This window comes from Brienomyrus brachyistius, unplaced genomic scaffold, assembly GCF_023856365.1.
Source record: "Brienomyrus brachyistius isolate T26 unplaced genomic scaffold, BBRACH_0.4 scaffold343, whole genome shotgun sequence".
Taxonomy (NCBI): Eukaryota; Metazoa; Chordata; class Actinopteri; order Osteoglossiformes; family Mormyridae; genus Brienomyrus; species Brienomyrus brachyistius.
In genome coordinates, this window is record NW_026042618.1 from 47,333 (window position 1) to 60,192 (window position 12,860).

General features: G+C 43.0%; 2 protein-coding genes across 2 annotated transcripts in view; both read right to left on the reverse strand.

Annotated features, from left to right (window-relative positions):
- Window positions 1-967: 967 nt before the first annotated feature.
- The window catches only part of LOC125728593 (lectin-like), a 41,449-nt gene continuing 29,556 nt past the window's right edge, over window positions 968-12,860 (reverse strand). The window contains exon 6 of the mRNA XM_049005489.1: window positions 968-1,132. Within this exon, the coding sequence (XP_048861446.1) occupies window positions 1,053-1,132 (80 nt within the window). The 3' untranslated portion in view covers window positions 968-1,052. The remainder of the gene's footprint in view (window positions 1,133-12,860) is intronic.
- LOC125728598 (lectin-like) lies at window positions 4,660-6,696 on the reverse strand. Its single transcript, XM_049005494.1, has 6 exons — window positions 6,635-6,696; window positions 6,195-6,294; window positions 5,778-5,887; window positions 5,505-5,645; window positions 5,250-5,361; window positions 4,660-4,883 (listed from the first exon to the last, which is right to left on the reverse strand). Exons 1-6 carry the CDS (start codon window positions 6,635-6,637, stop codon window positions 4,798-4,800), a joined length of 552 nt encoding a protein of 183 aa, XP_048861451.1. The 5' UTR covers window positions 6,638-6,696; the 3' UTR covers window positions 4,660-4,797.

Sequence of the window (12,860 nt, forward strand, 5' to 3'; positions counted from 1 at the left end):
AATCGTAGGGATTTATTGAACAGGTACTAGACCACCTGCTCAATCCCCTGCAGTTTGTCTACCGGTCAAACAGATCAGTGGATGACAATCGACATGGGTTTTCACTGCATCCTGAAACACCTGGACTATCCAGGGGATTACGCACAGATCCTGTTTGGGGACCAGAATCCTTTCTTCCAAACTCAAAACTCCACATTCCCCCTGCCACCTGCAAGTGGATCATCAGCATGAGAGGCTGGGGAAATGCATCTTCTGGTATACAGTCCTCACTGGTGCTTCTCAGGGTTGTGTTCTCACCCCACTCTACACTAATGACCGCACCTCCACCGATCCAGCAGTCAAATTCCTGAAGTTTGCAGATGATACTACAGTCAGGCGTCGCACTTATGCAGGATGGTGATGAATCTGCCTATTGGTGGGAGATAGACCGGCTGGTGTTCCAGCACAGTCAGAGCAACCTGGTAGCTTAACATGCTCAAAACTGGAGATATCAGTGGACTTTAGGAGGCACCTCCTCTCACCCCATCCAACAGCCATTCCCAAGACTTGAAGTGGGAGACCACAATTTTAACACCGTTCTCAGAAAAGCCCAGCAAAAGATGTACTTCCTGTGGCAAGTCAGGAGGTATGGTTGGCCATGGGAGCTGCCAAGCCAGATCTACACCATAATCACCGAGTCTGTCCTTTGGTTACCACCTGGTGGTTTGGAGCAACCACTGAATAGGACCAAGAGAGCATGGTGAATAGTGAAGGCACTGGAGGGCAGGACTTGTACTACACAGGGACTAGGAAATCTACAGATAAATCATTGGATAAAAACAGAGAAGAAAACAAGTGCAGGAACATAGTATCAACCAGACAATCATAGGGTTAATACTTTCTGAACAATGTAATACCCAGCTTCACATAGTGTATCTGTAATGTATTAAATATTAAGCTATTGGTAATTTAATAACAGTCATTTGACTTCTTTTTGTTTTGCACAAGTTCAGCAAAACGTCTCACAATTGCCTGATCGCCGTGCATGTGTCAGTGTTCTGAAATTCTGGATCCTACTGCCACTTCTGCCATTTGAAGGCGCAGATGAAAGGTTTCCGTTTGATGCACCAATCATCATTCCATTCCCCCAAGTCTGAAAGAAACATCACACATGCTGAAGCAAACCCTCTTTATACCACTATAGACTCCTGTTTCATGCCAATTTAAAGACAATTTGTTTTTTCCCCAAAGCACTACTGAAGTTCCACTGGAAACACTCAGTATGCAAAATTCAGAAACCTTTATCTCTCCGTAAAAACAGGATTACAGTCAGGTGAGGAGATGCCTTGTCCGGCAGAGTTTGTTCTTTAGTTAATGTTTCTGCTGGGAAAATTCACTTTGGACAAAGGAGTATTTCAAGTAGATTTGGTCAATCACAGTATAATAAATGTTCCGCAAGTAACCATTTTCTGTGATTCCCTCTGGCTACTTTCCCCTACATCACTCTTCTCCCATCTACACCACTCTCCATTCTCTTACCTTTCCAGTTCATCTCCACACAGTTCTCATGATTTCCGGCATTATCCGGTTGATCTGGGAACCCATTTCTCAAAATCCCAAGGAGAACCATCTGTCCAGATGAATGTATTCGACTGTTAGGGGAGAGTGAGAAAGAGCGATATCAGTTGCAGACACACAGGTCACTAGTCTGATATTACCATCCCCGGCTCACAGTAACATTACAAGGCACATGGATGTCCCTGCCCTGTTCCCACGTCTCCCTGCTCTCCATCACCTGACCAAACCTTTGACCGCCCAACCAGATCCTTGGTGAGGAGGGGTTGTATTCCAACACGATGGCCAAGACATCCGCATTTGTTTGTTCATCGTGCACGGAGACCAGGTGACCCCCTGAAGCTGCCTGCCTGCAAGCAGACTGGTACACAAAGGAACAATTAATCTGAATGCAGTATAGAAGTAATACAGATGTTGGCTCTGATACTATAACGAAATTCTTACAGATCTGCTACAAAATGAGGCACCTGGAGGACGGTTTGGGCTTTACCTCGGCATCGGCGAAGGAGCTTGGTGTGTTGAAATACTTTGCACAGTAGCGGCCCACTTTTTGCCAGTAGCGTTGACCACCACACCGCTTTGGGAAGTGGAGATCTACATCCACATTGTCTAGGGGAGCAGAGAAAACAATCCCATGGGGCTGTGCTATAACCCTGAGAATCCTGTTCGCCGACATCATCTAATCATACAAACATGTCTGGGAAACAGCCTTTAACCAGGACTGAGGTGACGTACGGAATCAAACTGAGCTAAACAAATCATTTGGATTTGGTCCCGAATGGCCCAGGCTTATGTCTGACCCCCCCAATGGCCTGCAAGTGATCAGGATGGCTTTCAGAAAACTGACCATCATCCATTGCAGCAGGCATGGCAGACAGGCAGAGGAGTGCAATCCCCAGCAAGCTTGGAGTCCTCATGTCTTGGTTCAGTCCCACAGCAACTCTGCAGAGCAAATTAGAGGTTAGTTCCTTTATATGATTATCCCCCCCAATACTATGGTGATTAGACACCACATGCTTGGTATTTTGCATTATACAATAAAAAAAAAAACCAATGCTGAGAATTACAGCACTATTGCCACTGGAAAAACAGCAAAGTAGTATTTGTGCACAAGTGGTTCAAGTTTATTATACCATCTCAGAAGAGACTGCCTGACGGCATAAATGGAGACAGCTCCCTCTAGTGGTACGTGGAGTTGTCACGTACCGTCGTTTGAGAACCACAGGTGTATACGATCAGCGGGAGTTGACACTGAATAGACAGCACTTAATATGAAGCCACCTTGGCAAGTACCGATAAGGATAGAAGTTAAAATGTGTATCCCTGAACAGAAGCAAGTTCATAGATCTTCCACCCACAGACGTATCACAAAAGAACGATCGCGTCAATGGACCCTGTTCGGCCGGAGCCCACGCCAAAACTGAGGAATAATGCAACTGGAAGCAAAAGAGCCAATGGTCCCCAATATGAAGGGCTCTGGCAAGCCCACCACCACTTCTGCCTACTCCGCAGGTACCACTACCCCCGCTAATTCTGAAACTCCTACAGTTGAACTGAGAAGACTGCCCTATAACACTGAGTCAATACAGCAACATCATTTTATATAAAAAAAAAAAAAAAAAAAAAAAAAAAAAAAAAAACCCATCCGTGTGCTATAGTCAGCATTTCGACAACTCGCCTTTGAAGATATGTGACTCTTCTTTCCTTCGTTTTCTGGTTCATTCTGTACTTTTTTATATACTTTTGTTACCCCCCCATTGTTCCGATTCCCGTGTGTGCCACGCCCCCTCGTTTGCCTCGTGTGGAATCCGCGTGTCTTCAGCTGTTTCTAGTTGTGTTGATTAGTTTGGTGTATTTAAGTCCGTGTCTGTGTGCGTGTGTCTCCTTAGTCCGGCCATTGACGGCGTTCTGTGGTATGGAGTTAGAACCCTGCCAATACGTCACAAATACACAGAACACGTTTCACAAATGCCCCACTATCTGTGAACAAACCGGATGTAATTTATAAATAACGAGCAATCCGCAAACGTGCACATCATGCTGTACAAATACAAAACATACGTCTCACACAAACACAATGCGCTCTGCAAATACAAAACACTGCTGTCAAACCAACACAACGCGTTTAGCTAATACAAATGCAGCTAGCAAAAACGAAAAGAGCGTCTTCCACAAGTATAAAGACAGAATAAAACCAATAAGAAATGTTTCATCATTGTTACTGGTGATTTTTTACATTTTCTACAAGTACACAGCAAGGTAAAACATTTGTGGATCCCGTGACTTTTGGCACCGTTATTCCACGCGAATAGGATGAGCTCCCAGGCAGCAGGTGGCGCCAGAGGGGAGCAGCGTCCAATTCAGCTCATTCAACCTTCGATTCGCGGAGCTCTATTGTTCTACCGGAGATCGGGGAGAGCGCGGGGTGCGGAGCGTCACGTATGAGCGGTCAACAGATGAATATTTTTATCTATCAGATATCATATTTCAACATAGTTAACTCTAATAACGACGTGTAACGTGAAAATAATCATTTTAAGCGTGTTGTAGACACTGCAGTTAGTTGATGTTTGTGCTATGCAAACTTGCACATGATGAATTTTTAAAATCCAGCATATGTATTTTTAATTAACAACTAAAGTAATAGTAGTCACGCCGGACTAACGTAGGGCGTGATCTCGGATGGTCTCGAAATAAAATCCCGAGTCCGCATTGTTCGAGTCCATGACAAGACAGAGTACAAATACAACCACTTTGAGGGGTTACTGCACAGATGACACTGACCAGACTGGGGAGCACATGACAAGCAGACACTAATATACAGGGACTAACAGCGTCAGACAGGAGGCAGGTATGAGTAAATGAGCGGGATGACAGGGGACGGTCGAGGGGCCGAAACGGAGCACAGACAGACAGACCCTGACACTAATGTAAGAACTGCCAATAATGTAATACTTTTTCCCCTTTCTTATTGCAATAAAAGTTGATTATGTAACAACTTACCAGTAATGTACTACAATTTGAATACAAATATCATAACTGCATTCTGCATAATGTACCAGCCAATAATGTATCAGTTAAACAAGAACACAGTCATACACATGATATAGTTTTTTTTATTTTGCATGAGCTCAGTGAAGCATTTAAAAATTTTGCGATTCTTTACTCATTTTGCACTTTGCATGAATCTTCATGTGTTGCCTGATTTTTATAAGCGATGCAGTAGCGTGTTTCCATCATTCTTCAGTCTCCCCGCTCATGCTGCCACTGGAAGGCGCAGATGAAAGGTTTCTGTTTGATGCACCAATCATCATTCCATTCCCCCAAGTCTGAAAGAAACATCACACATGCTGAAGCAAACCCTCTTTATACCACTATAAACTCCTGTTTTATGCCAATTTAAAGACCAGTAGTGCTTTGGAAAAAACAAATTAAGTTCCACTGGAAACATTCAGTATGCAAAATTCAGAAACCTTTATCTCTCCGTAAAAACAGGATTACAGTCAGGTGAGGAGATGCCTTGTCTGTCAGAGTTTGTTCTTTAGTTAATGTTTCTGCTGGGAAAAATTCACTTTGGACAAAGGAGTATTTTAAGTAGATTTGGTCAATATATTGTACTCTAATAAATGTTCTGTTAATAACCACTTTCCCCTACATCACTCTTCTCCCATCTACGCCGCTCTCCTGTCTCTTACTTGTCCAGTTCATCTCCACACAGTTCTCATGATTTCCGCTGTTACTTGGTTGACCTGCAACCCATTTCCAGAAATTCCAAGAAGAACCATCTGTCCAGACGAATGTACTTGACTGTTAGGGGAGAGTGAGAAAGAGCGATATCAGTAGCGGACACACAGGTCACTAGTCTGATATTACCATCCCTGGCTCACAGTAACATTACAAGGCACATGGATGTCCCTGCCCTGTTCCCACGTCTCCCTGCGCTCCATCACCTGACCAAACCTTTGACCGCCCAACCAGATCCTTGGTGAGGAGGGGTTGTATTTCAACACGATGGCCAAGACATCCGCATTTGTTTGTTCATCGTGCACGGAGACCAGGTGACCCCCTGAAGCTGCCTGCCTGCAAGCAGACTGGTACACAAAGGAACAATTAATCTGAATGCAGTATAGAAGTAATACAGATGGTGGCTCTGATACTGTTAGAATGAAATTCTTACAGATCTGCTACAAAATGAGGCACCTGGAGGACGGTTTGGCCTTTACCTCGGCATCGGCGAAGGACCTTGGTGTGTTGAAATACTTTGCGCACACCTGGCCAATTTGGGTCCAGTCCTTGTATTGTCCAACACACGCGTTTGAGGGGTGTTGATGGTCTGGTGAAGCACAGAAAACATAATGATTCCATGGGGCTGTGCTATGATCAAGAGTCCTAATCTGTCTGAGTGTCATCATACTGAATTCTCTCTCTGAAGTTACGATGATGGTAGAATGACAAAGGTTTTGGGAAACAGCCTTTAACTAGGACTGTTGAGATGTATGGAATTCTCAAACTGAGCTAAACAAATCATTTGGGGCCTGTTTGGATTCAGTCCTCATTGCCCCAGGATGGTCACATGTCTCACCCCCCCAATGGCCTGTTTAAGTGACGGTCAGAATGGCTTTATCAGGAAACTGACTGACCATCATCCGTTGCAGCAGGCATGGCAAACAGACAGAGGAGTGCAACCCCCAGCAAGCTTAGAGTCCTCATGTCTCGGCTCTTCAGTCCCACAGCACCTCTCTGCAGAGAGCAAACCGATGGTTACAGTTACGTTAAATAATAATCCCTAATATCGTGTTGGTTAAACATCACGCAATTGTTGATGATACTTAGTTACAAAATGAAATAATTAAATGTTATGTAATTTAGTTCAAAATGTTACTTATTATAGTGATTGTCAAAATGCTGTGAATTATGGCACCATTGCCACTGGAAAGACCCTGAAAGAAGGCAGGAATGTTTTGTAGGTCAGTGGTTCTCAAATTGTTTACGATGTGTATGACCTCAGAAAAAGATTATGGCTGACAGCATAAATGGAAATAACTGCACAGAGCACTAGAGGGAGGAACCTCTCACGTACCATTGTTTGAGAACCTCAGGTCTATGCGATCAGGAGGAGTCCACACTGAATACAGAGCACCTAATGATATTTAAGCCACAACAGGTAAGTGCCAACAAAAACAATAATTACACGTGTATATTCTTAAATGGAAACAAATATGTTAAACATTAAACACTCATATAGTAATAAACATCACTCTATTAATCCCTGTGGGGAAATTGTCTTTTACCCCTCCCTCAACTTGCTCTTTGCGGACACATTCATACACACATACATACATACATACTGCAATGACGACGTAACAGGCGCATCACAAACGAATGAGCACTTTAATGGACCCATTTCGGCTGGAGCCCACGCAAAAACCCAAAAAGGAAGACAATGCAATCAGAAGCAAGAGAGCCAGACACAATTAATGTTCCCCAGAAAAAAAAAAAAAAAATATATATATATATATATATATATATATATATATATATATATATATATATGGTTGTGTGGAGCCCGCCACGTCTTGTGCCCACTCTGCACGTACCACTTTCCACTATATTTCCGAAATTCCCAGAGATGGGCTGAAATGGGTGGGAGGACAGTCCTATAAAAAACGCTACAATACAAACATCATACAAAAAATCATATGTGTGATATAAGCGGGATTTAGAGAAATCAAAGACTGACCTTTCAAGATCTGCGACTCTTTCCTTTTCCTCTGGTTCATTCTGCATCTTTTTATATACTTTTGTTACGCCCCTATTGTTCCGATCCCCGTGTGTGCCACGCCCCCTCATTTGCCTCGCGTGGAATCCCGTGTCTTCAGTTGTTTCTAGATGTGTTGATTAGTTTGGTGTATTTAAGTCCTTTAAGCGTCTGTGTGCCTTTCGTTAGTCTGGTCATTGACGTCGTTCTGTGCTAATAAGTGTGTTGTTCCTGAATAAACCCCGTGTTCAAACGACTGCTCCGTAAACCCCACCTATGCGTCTGATTGCGGAGGAATACCTCAGCCTGACAGAAGAGGTTTTATTATTTACTGGCTGACACAGCCCTAGGTCCCGGGGGGGGGGGCTGCAAAGTTAAGGGAAGTATTGGAGGCGATTTTATGGAGTTAGAACCCTGCCAATACGTCGCGAATACACAGAACACGTTTCACAAATGCCCTGCGATCTGTAAACAAACCGGATGTAATTTATAATTATTATAAATAATTTATAATAAATATTAATTTATTGTAGCCTAATCAATCATTCAGCCTTCGATTCGTGCAGCTCTAATTTTCTACCTGAGATCAGGAAGAGCGCGGTTTGCGGAGCGTAAACGTATGAGCGGTCAACAGGTAAATATTTTTATCTATATTATGGAATATTATTTTGCACTCCATAACGCATATACGATGCAATTATTAGGACTCTATTAAGAAGCTGATGTAAACCGTGTAGAGTGTGAGCTTGTAACCTTCAGAGAATGCAGACCAATTTCTGCTGCAGCCAATGTGATGGAAAACAAGTATGAATTAGCATTTTGTGTTACCTTAGATGTTTCTGTATCTGTTAGCTGTCTCTGGTATATGAATATGTACGTTTTTAGTGCTGCAGCTTATCACTGTGTTGAAGGAGAAACAAATCATCAACCCTCTAGCCAGACAATGTGCAACAAGCTGAAGCTGCCAAGGTTTGCTACTGAAGGAAGGGATTCGCTTGAGTTGGCCAAAAGTTCACGACTGGATATTTAAAAAACCGAGTAGAGATCGTCGCGACACAATTATGTTCAGCCGAGGGACTAAACAGTAAAAGAAATGATTGACAAACTTATCATCTAGGGCCGTGAATCAAGAGAGAAAACAACGATGGGGAATGGTTAAGGGAATGGTGATGCATGCTTACGTGACGAGATATTTTGTTACACGATAAGAAAATGTAGAAAATGAGTGTAAAACAGTATTGGACACTTATTTAGGGCGTCCAGCCTTGGCTGTAACCTCCCTGTTGAAATAAAGACTGAATCTGAAGATCTACAGAGGCGGCTCCAGACTCCTGATTGCCAGGGAAAGAAAAAAACACAACAATATAGTGTCATATTTCAACATAGTTAACTCTAATAACGACGTGTAACATGAAAGTAATCATTTTAACCGTATTGTAGACAACAGTTAGTTGTTGTTTGTGCTATGTAAACTTGCACATGACGATTCTTTAAAATCCAGCATATGTATTTTTCATGTTAGAGAGTTTAACGGTAATATGCTCTAATGTTTGCAAACGTTTTTGCACATAATCGCTAGAAATTGTTACTAACTAACGGGAGCACTAAAATACTGCGTAGTACTACTGACAGCCACCAATATGCCTATGTCAGGGAGGACACTTTTAGCTGCGTCACATTTTACCTGCTAGTATATAAAACTGAAAACTGTGCAGGTGGAGTTCGTTGTGACAGCTCTGGTTTAAAGGAACCCAGGGTTTTAGCTTGCGCTATACTAACAGGAAGACTGTTCCATATTCTAACTATACACTCTGTGTACAGAAGTGCTTTCTCAAATTCATTTTAAATTGTTCTCCCGCTAATTTCCACTTATGGCCACGAGTTATTTGGGGGTTATATGGGGCATTTAAACTAATATTGAAAGGTTTTAAAGTGAGACATGTTTAAACAATCTTATGTGCTTAATTAATGTCTTATTTTCAAAACGTCCATTGTCGGAAGTAAGAACTGGGTAAAAATCAGCAAAAAAGTAAAAAAAAAAAAAAGTCACCTTTCTTTGTTTTACCTGCATCGGAGGCGTGTAGTGCCGCCCTCACCTAAAGATCGCTGTATTCGCATTATCAATGGCCTGCATTACCGCGAATGGTAATTAGATGAACAACAACGCAACGGTGAAACGTGATCCAGATACATCCCCAACAGTGCCATAAAGGGGGGGATGTGGCCAGGTGTGAATAGCTCATGCATACACATGATAGCTCCGACATATTCATTTTTGTCTTATTTATTTCTCCAGCAGAATGTTGCAACTACACCAAGAATTTACTGTTTCCTAGTATTGTAGTCAAGACCACCTAATCCGAAATCAAAGTCTTGAACCACTGTGTCGAGACCAAGACTCTAAAGGGCCAAGACCGAGACCAGGTGGACCCGAGACCGAGACCGGACGCACATTTTACACCACATGTTTAGCTTTATCTATAAAAGTGCTGTCACTTCAGATATAACTTTAAAAAATTGTAAAAAATATTTTCATATAAATTGAAAATGAAGAAATACTCGTTTTGAGCCTATTTGGACTCATTTTGGCCTCTAAAATTATCTGCGTTTGGCATCTCTGGAGGACAGCTACATTTCCCACAATCCCCCGTATCACGTCAATGGTGCGATGGATGCGCGTCCGGAATAAACAATAAAAATATCGTGTAATTGGCTGTATTGTCATTAGAACGCTGGTTGTTGTTATCTATCAAATAAAATATGAGTTTTGTCAGCAATAAAATTAAATATTTGACTGAACTGTAGCGCGTGCTGGAGCTCCACGTGAGAGTGGCGAGCGCATGCACACACGGAGCGAGTTTGTTTACCTCGCGAAAAACGCCACTCATGCATTTTTACGCAGCTACTTCTGTAATTGTGCGCACAATTACTCACAAATACTTTTACATACAGAAGAATCAATATTATTATCTGCATGTGTTTGGTTTCTGTGCGTTACAGTACTTCCGAATTATGACAAATAAAAAAATGGTAGTCATGCAGGATTAACGTTAATATTTTCAGAGTCGTGATCTCGGATGGTCTCGAAATATAATCCCGAATCCGGTTTGTCCGATTCCATGACAAGACCGAGTACGAATACGGCCTATTCCGAGAACGAGACCGGACCCGAGTACTACAACCCTACTATTTCCTTTTTATAGTTCTGGGTCTAGTTTGTTCATGTTGATTAGTTTAATTCTTCATTGCCTGCAGGGTGTGAAAGTTCCATATAGTGCGATTGAGGAACTAGGTTAGTGTTTATTTTCATGGGTTAGAAAGTATACATTGGTTTTATCTTTATTCCTTTTACTTCCAGAAATCGGACTGTGCCCCCGTAGAAACGGCTGCAAGGAACCTGCTTTCCCTTATAACAGGGACAGTCAATCAAAGGCCGCAGGGCACAGTTCAAACCCAAGTTCAGGTTCTAACTAATGGTCAGTCTGTGAGCTGTGGAAAGAATATTTCACATTGGTAGGCCCCGGAGGGAAGGCATAGTGGGTGTGTTATGTCTTAGGCCTTAGGCAGGTCTGATTGTGACTCCTCACGCAGTGAAGGTGGAAGGAGTCGACGCATGGGTCCGCCAAGCCCACTGCAGACGCATGTCCGATCCTGGTGGTTCTTTCAAGACTGGCCCCTCAGAGGGTCACAACTGTGTTGCCTTTTCGTGGTAACCATTTTTGTTGTGATAGTTATATTTGGGATCGATGCTATAAAGTTCTGGAGATCCCCTTTCTCCCCACCTGTACACTGTAAGGTTTATGCCCACTCTTCTTTCATTGGTGACCTTTGTTAGCGGCGCCACCATGTTTCACGTTTCTCTGTGGTCTTAAGGGTTATGCTGATTTCTGTCTTTCAAAGGGTAAAGTTGATTGGTAGTGTTATCTAGCTTTTCTTGTCCCTCCTTATGCTAGGTGCCCAAAGCGCAGATGTCTTTGGCTGTGTGTGCATATTCACGCAGCAGACGGTCTCTTAGTCGAACTGAGCAATGGTATTGGGGTGTTTATTCCATCCATTGGACTGGCAGACCTTCAGACTGCAGTATAGAAAGTGGCTAATCAGAGACTTGATACTGTGAAGGCCATTAATGGTAAATCATCTGCAGTTAAGCATGTAGCTCTGCAAAACCATATGGCGTTAGATCTCCTATTAGCTGAGAAAGGTGGTGTTTGTGCTATCGTGGGAAGAGGATGTTGCGTGTACATCCCTGATTCCTCTCAGGCCGTGCAGGATCTGGAGGACGTGATGCACGAGCAGATGTCTGAGATACACGAAGAGCACGGCCTGTTTGAGTACAGCTGGGACTATTGATTCTCCTCACTGATTCCGGGATTATCTGGGGTATTCAGGCCATTAGTATTCAGTATATTGCTTTTGCATGTAGTGTTTCTACTAATAATATTGCTGTTTAGGTGTTATTCTTGTATTCTGTCTTCCCAGACAAAGTCTGGTATGTTCCTGCGGGCTTCCCCTGCTCCACGGGTGGATGATCTTCCCTTACCTGCTTGGCTCTACGACCCACAGCCCCAGGTTATCATCAATGTGACCAGCAATAGTAACTCCACTGGTGACACATGTTCCGTCCAACCGCCATCGGTCCGCTTCACCTCGTTACACTTTCATCCAGTAGATTACGGGGATGTGGATGCTGATTATCTGTGAACAGCGTGGGTCTCGCGTGTTCAAAAGGGTGGCGTGTGGAAGGAAAATAGGACATTGGTAGGCCCAGGAGGGGAGGCATATTGGGTCTCTTATGTCTTAGGTCTGAGGCAAGAGATTGTTTTGAATACTGTGTGTCCTCGTCTCATGATAGCTGCCTGCGGTTGGTTCCGCAGACCCTGAAGAGAGATCAGACTTTGGAGAGACAGACAGCGGAGTGAGGTGGGGGAGAAACCGCCTGCAGGAAGAGATTCGAAGCTGCCCCAACTGGTGCACAAAGAGTTGCAATTATAAAGTAGTCGCAGTAGGCCATACGCAACATGTTATGCGGTAGTACAAATATATAAGTAACTGTTATGTTAATCATGCTAATCATATGTTAGCCATGTATGTACAGTGATTCAATGACAATATGTCAATACGTCAATCATTAAAGGACAACCAAATATTTACAGTGATTCAATGACAATACGTCAATACGTCAATCAGTAATCAAAGGACAACCAAATATTTACAGTGATTCAATGACAATATAATCAATATCTATATTCATATCTCAAGTAGGAGCCTAGCAGTCGAGACATGTTCTGGTAAATTGTGCAAAATGGGTGGATTTTACCAGCTGAGAAGGTGAACCAATAGGGCAGGAGAATTGTGTTATACGTTTGAGCCTGTTTTGTTGGTCTTTTGTGACCTTATCTGGAACTGAGAATTATGCTTTATCAACTGGTTGCTCTCAGTGCTGGGGTACTGTGACGGAGCGCTTTGCTGGAGGGCTCGAATAAAAGAGATACCTTTCCTCACCAACTGAGAGGTCTGGAGATTTATTCTAAGTGGCTTCACTGGAGTT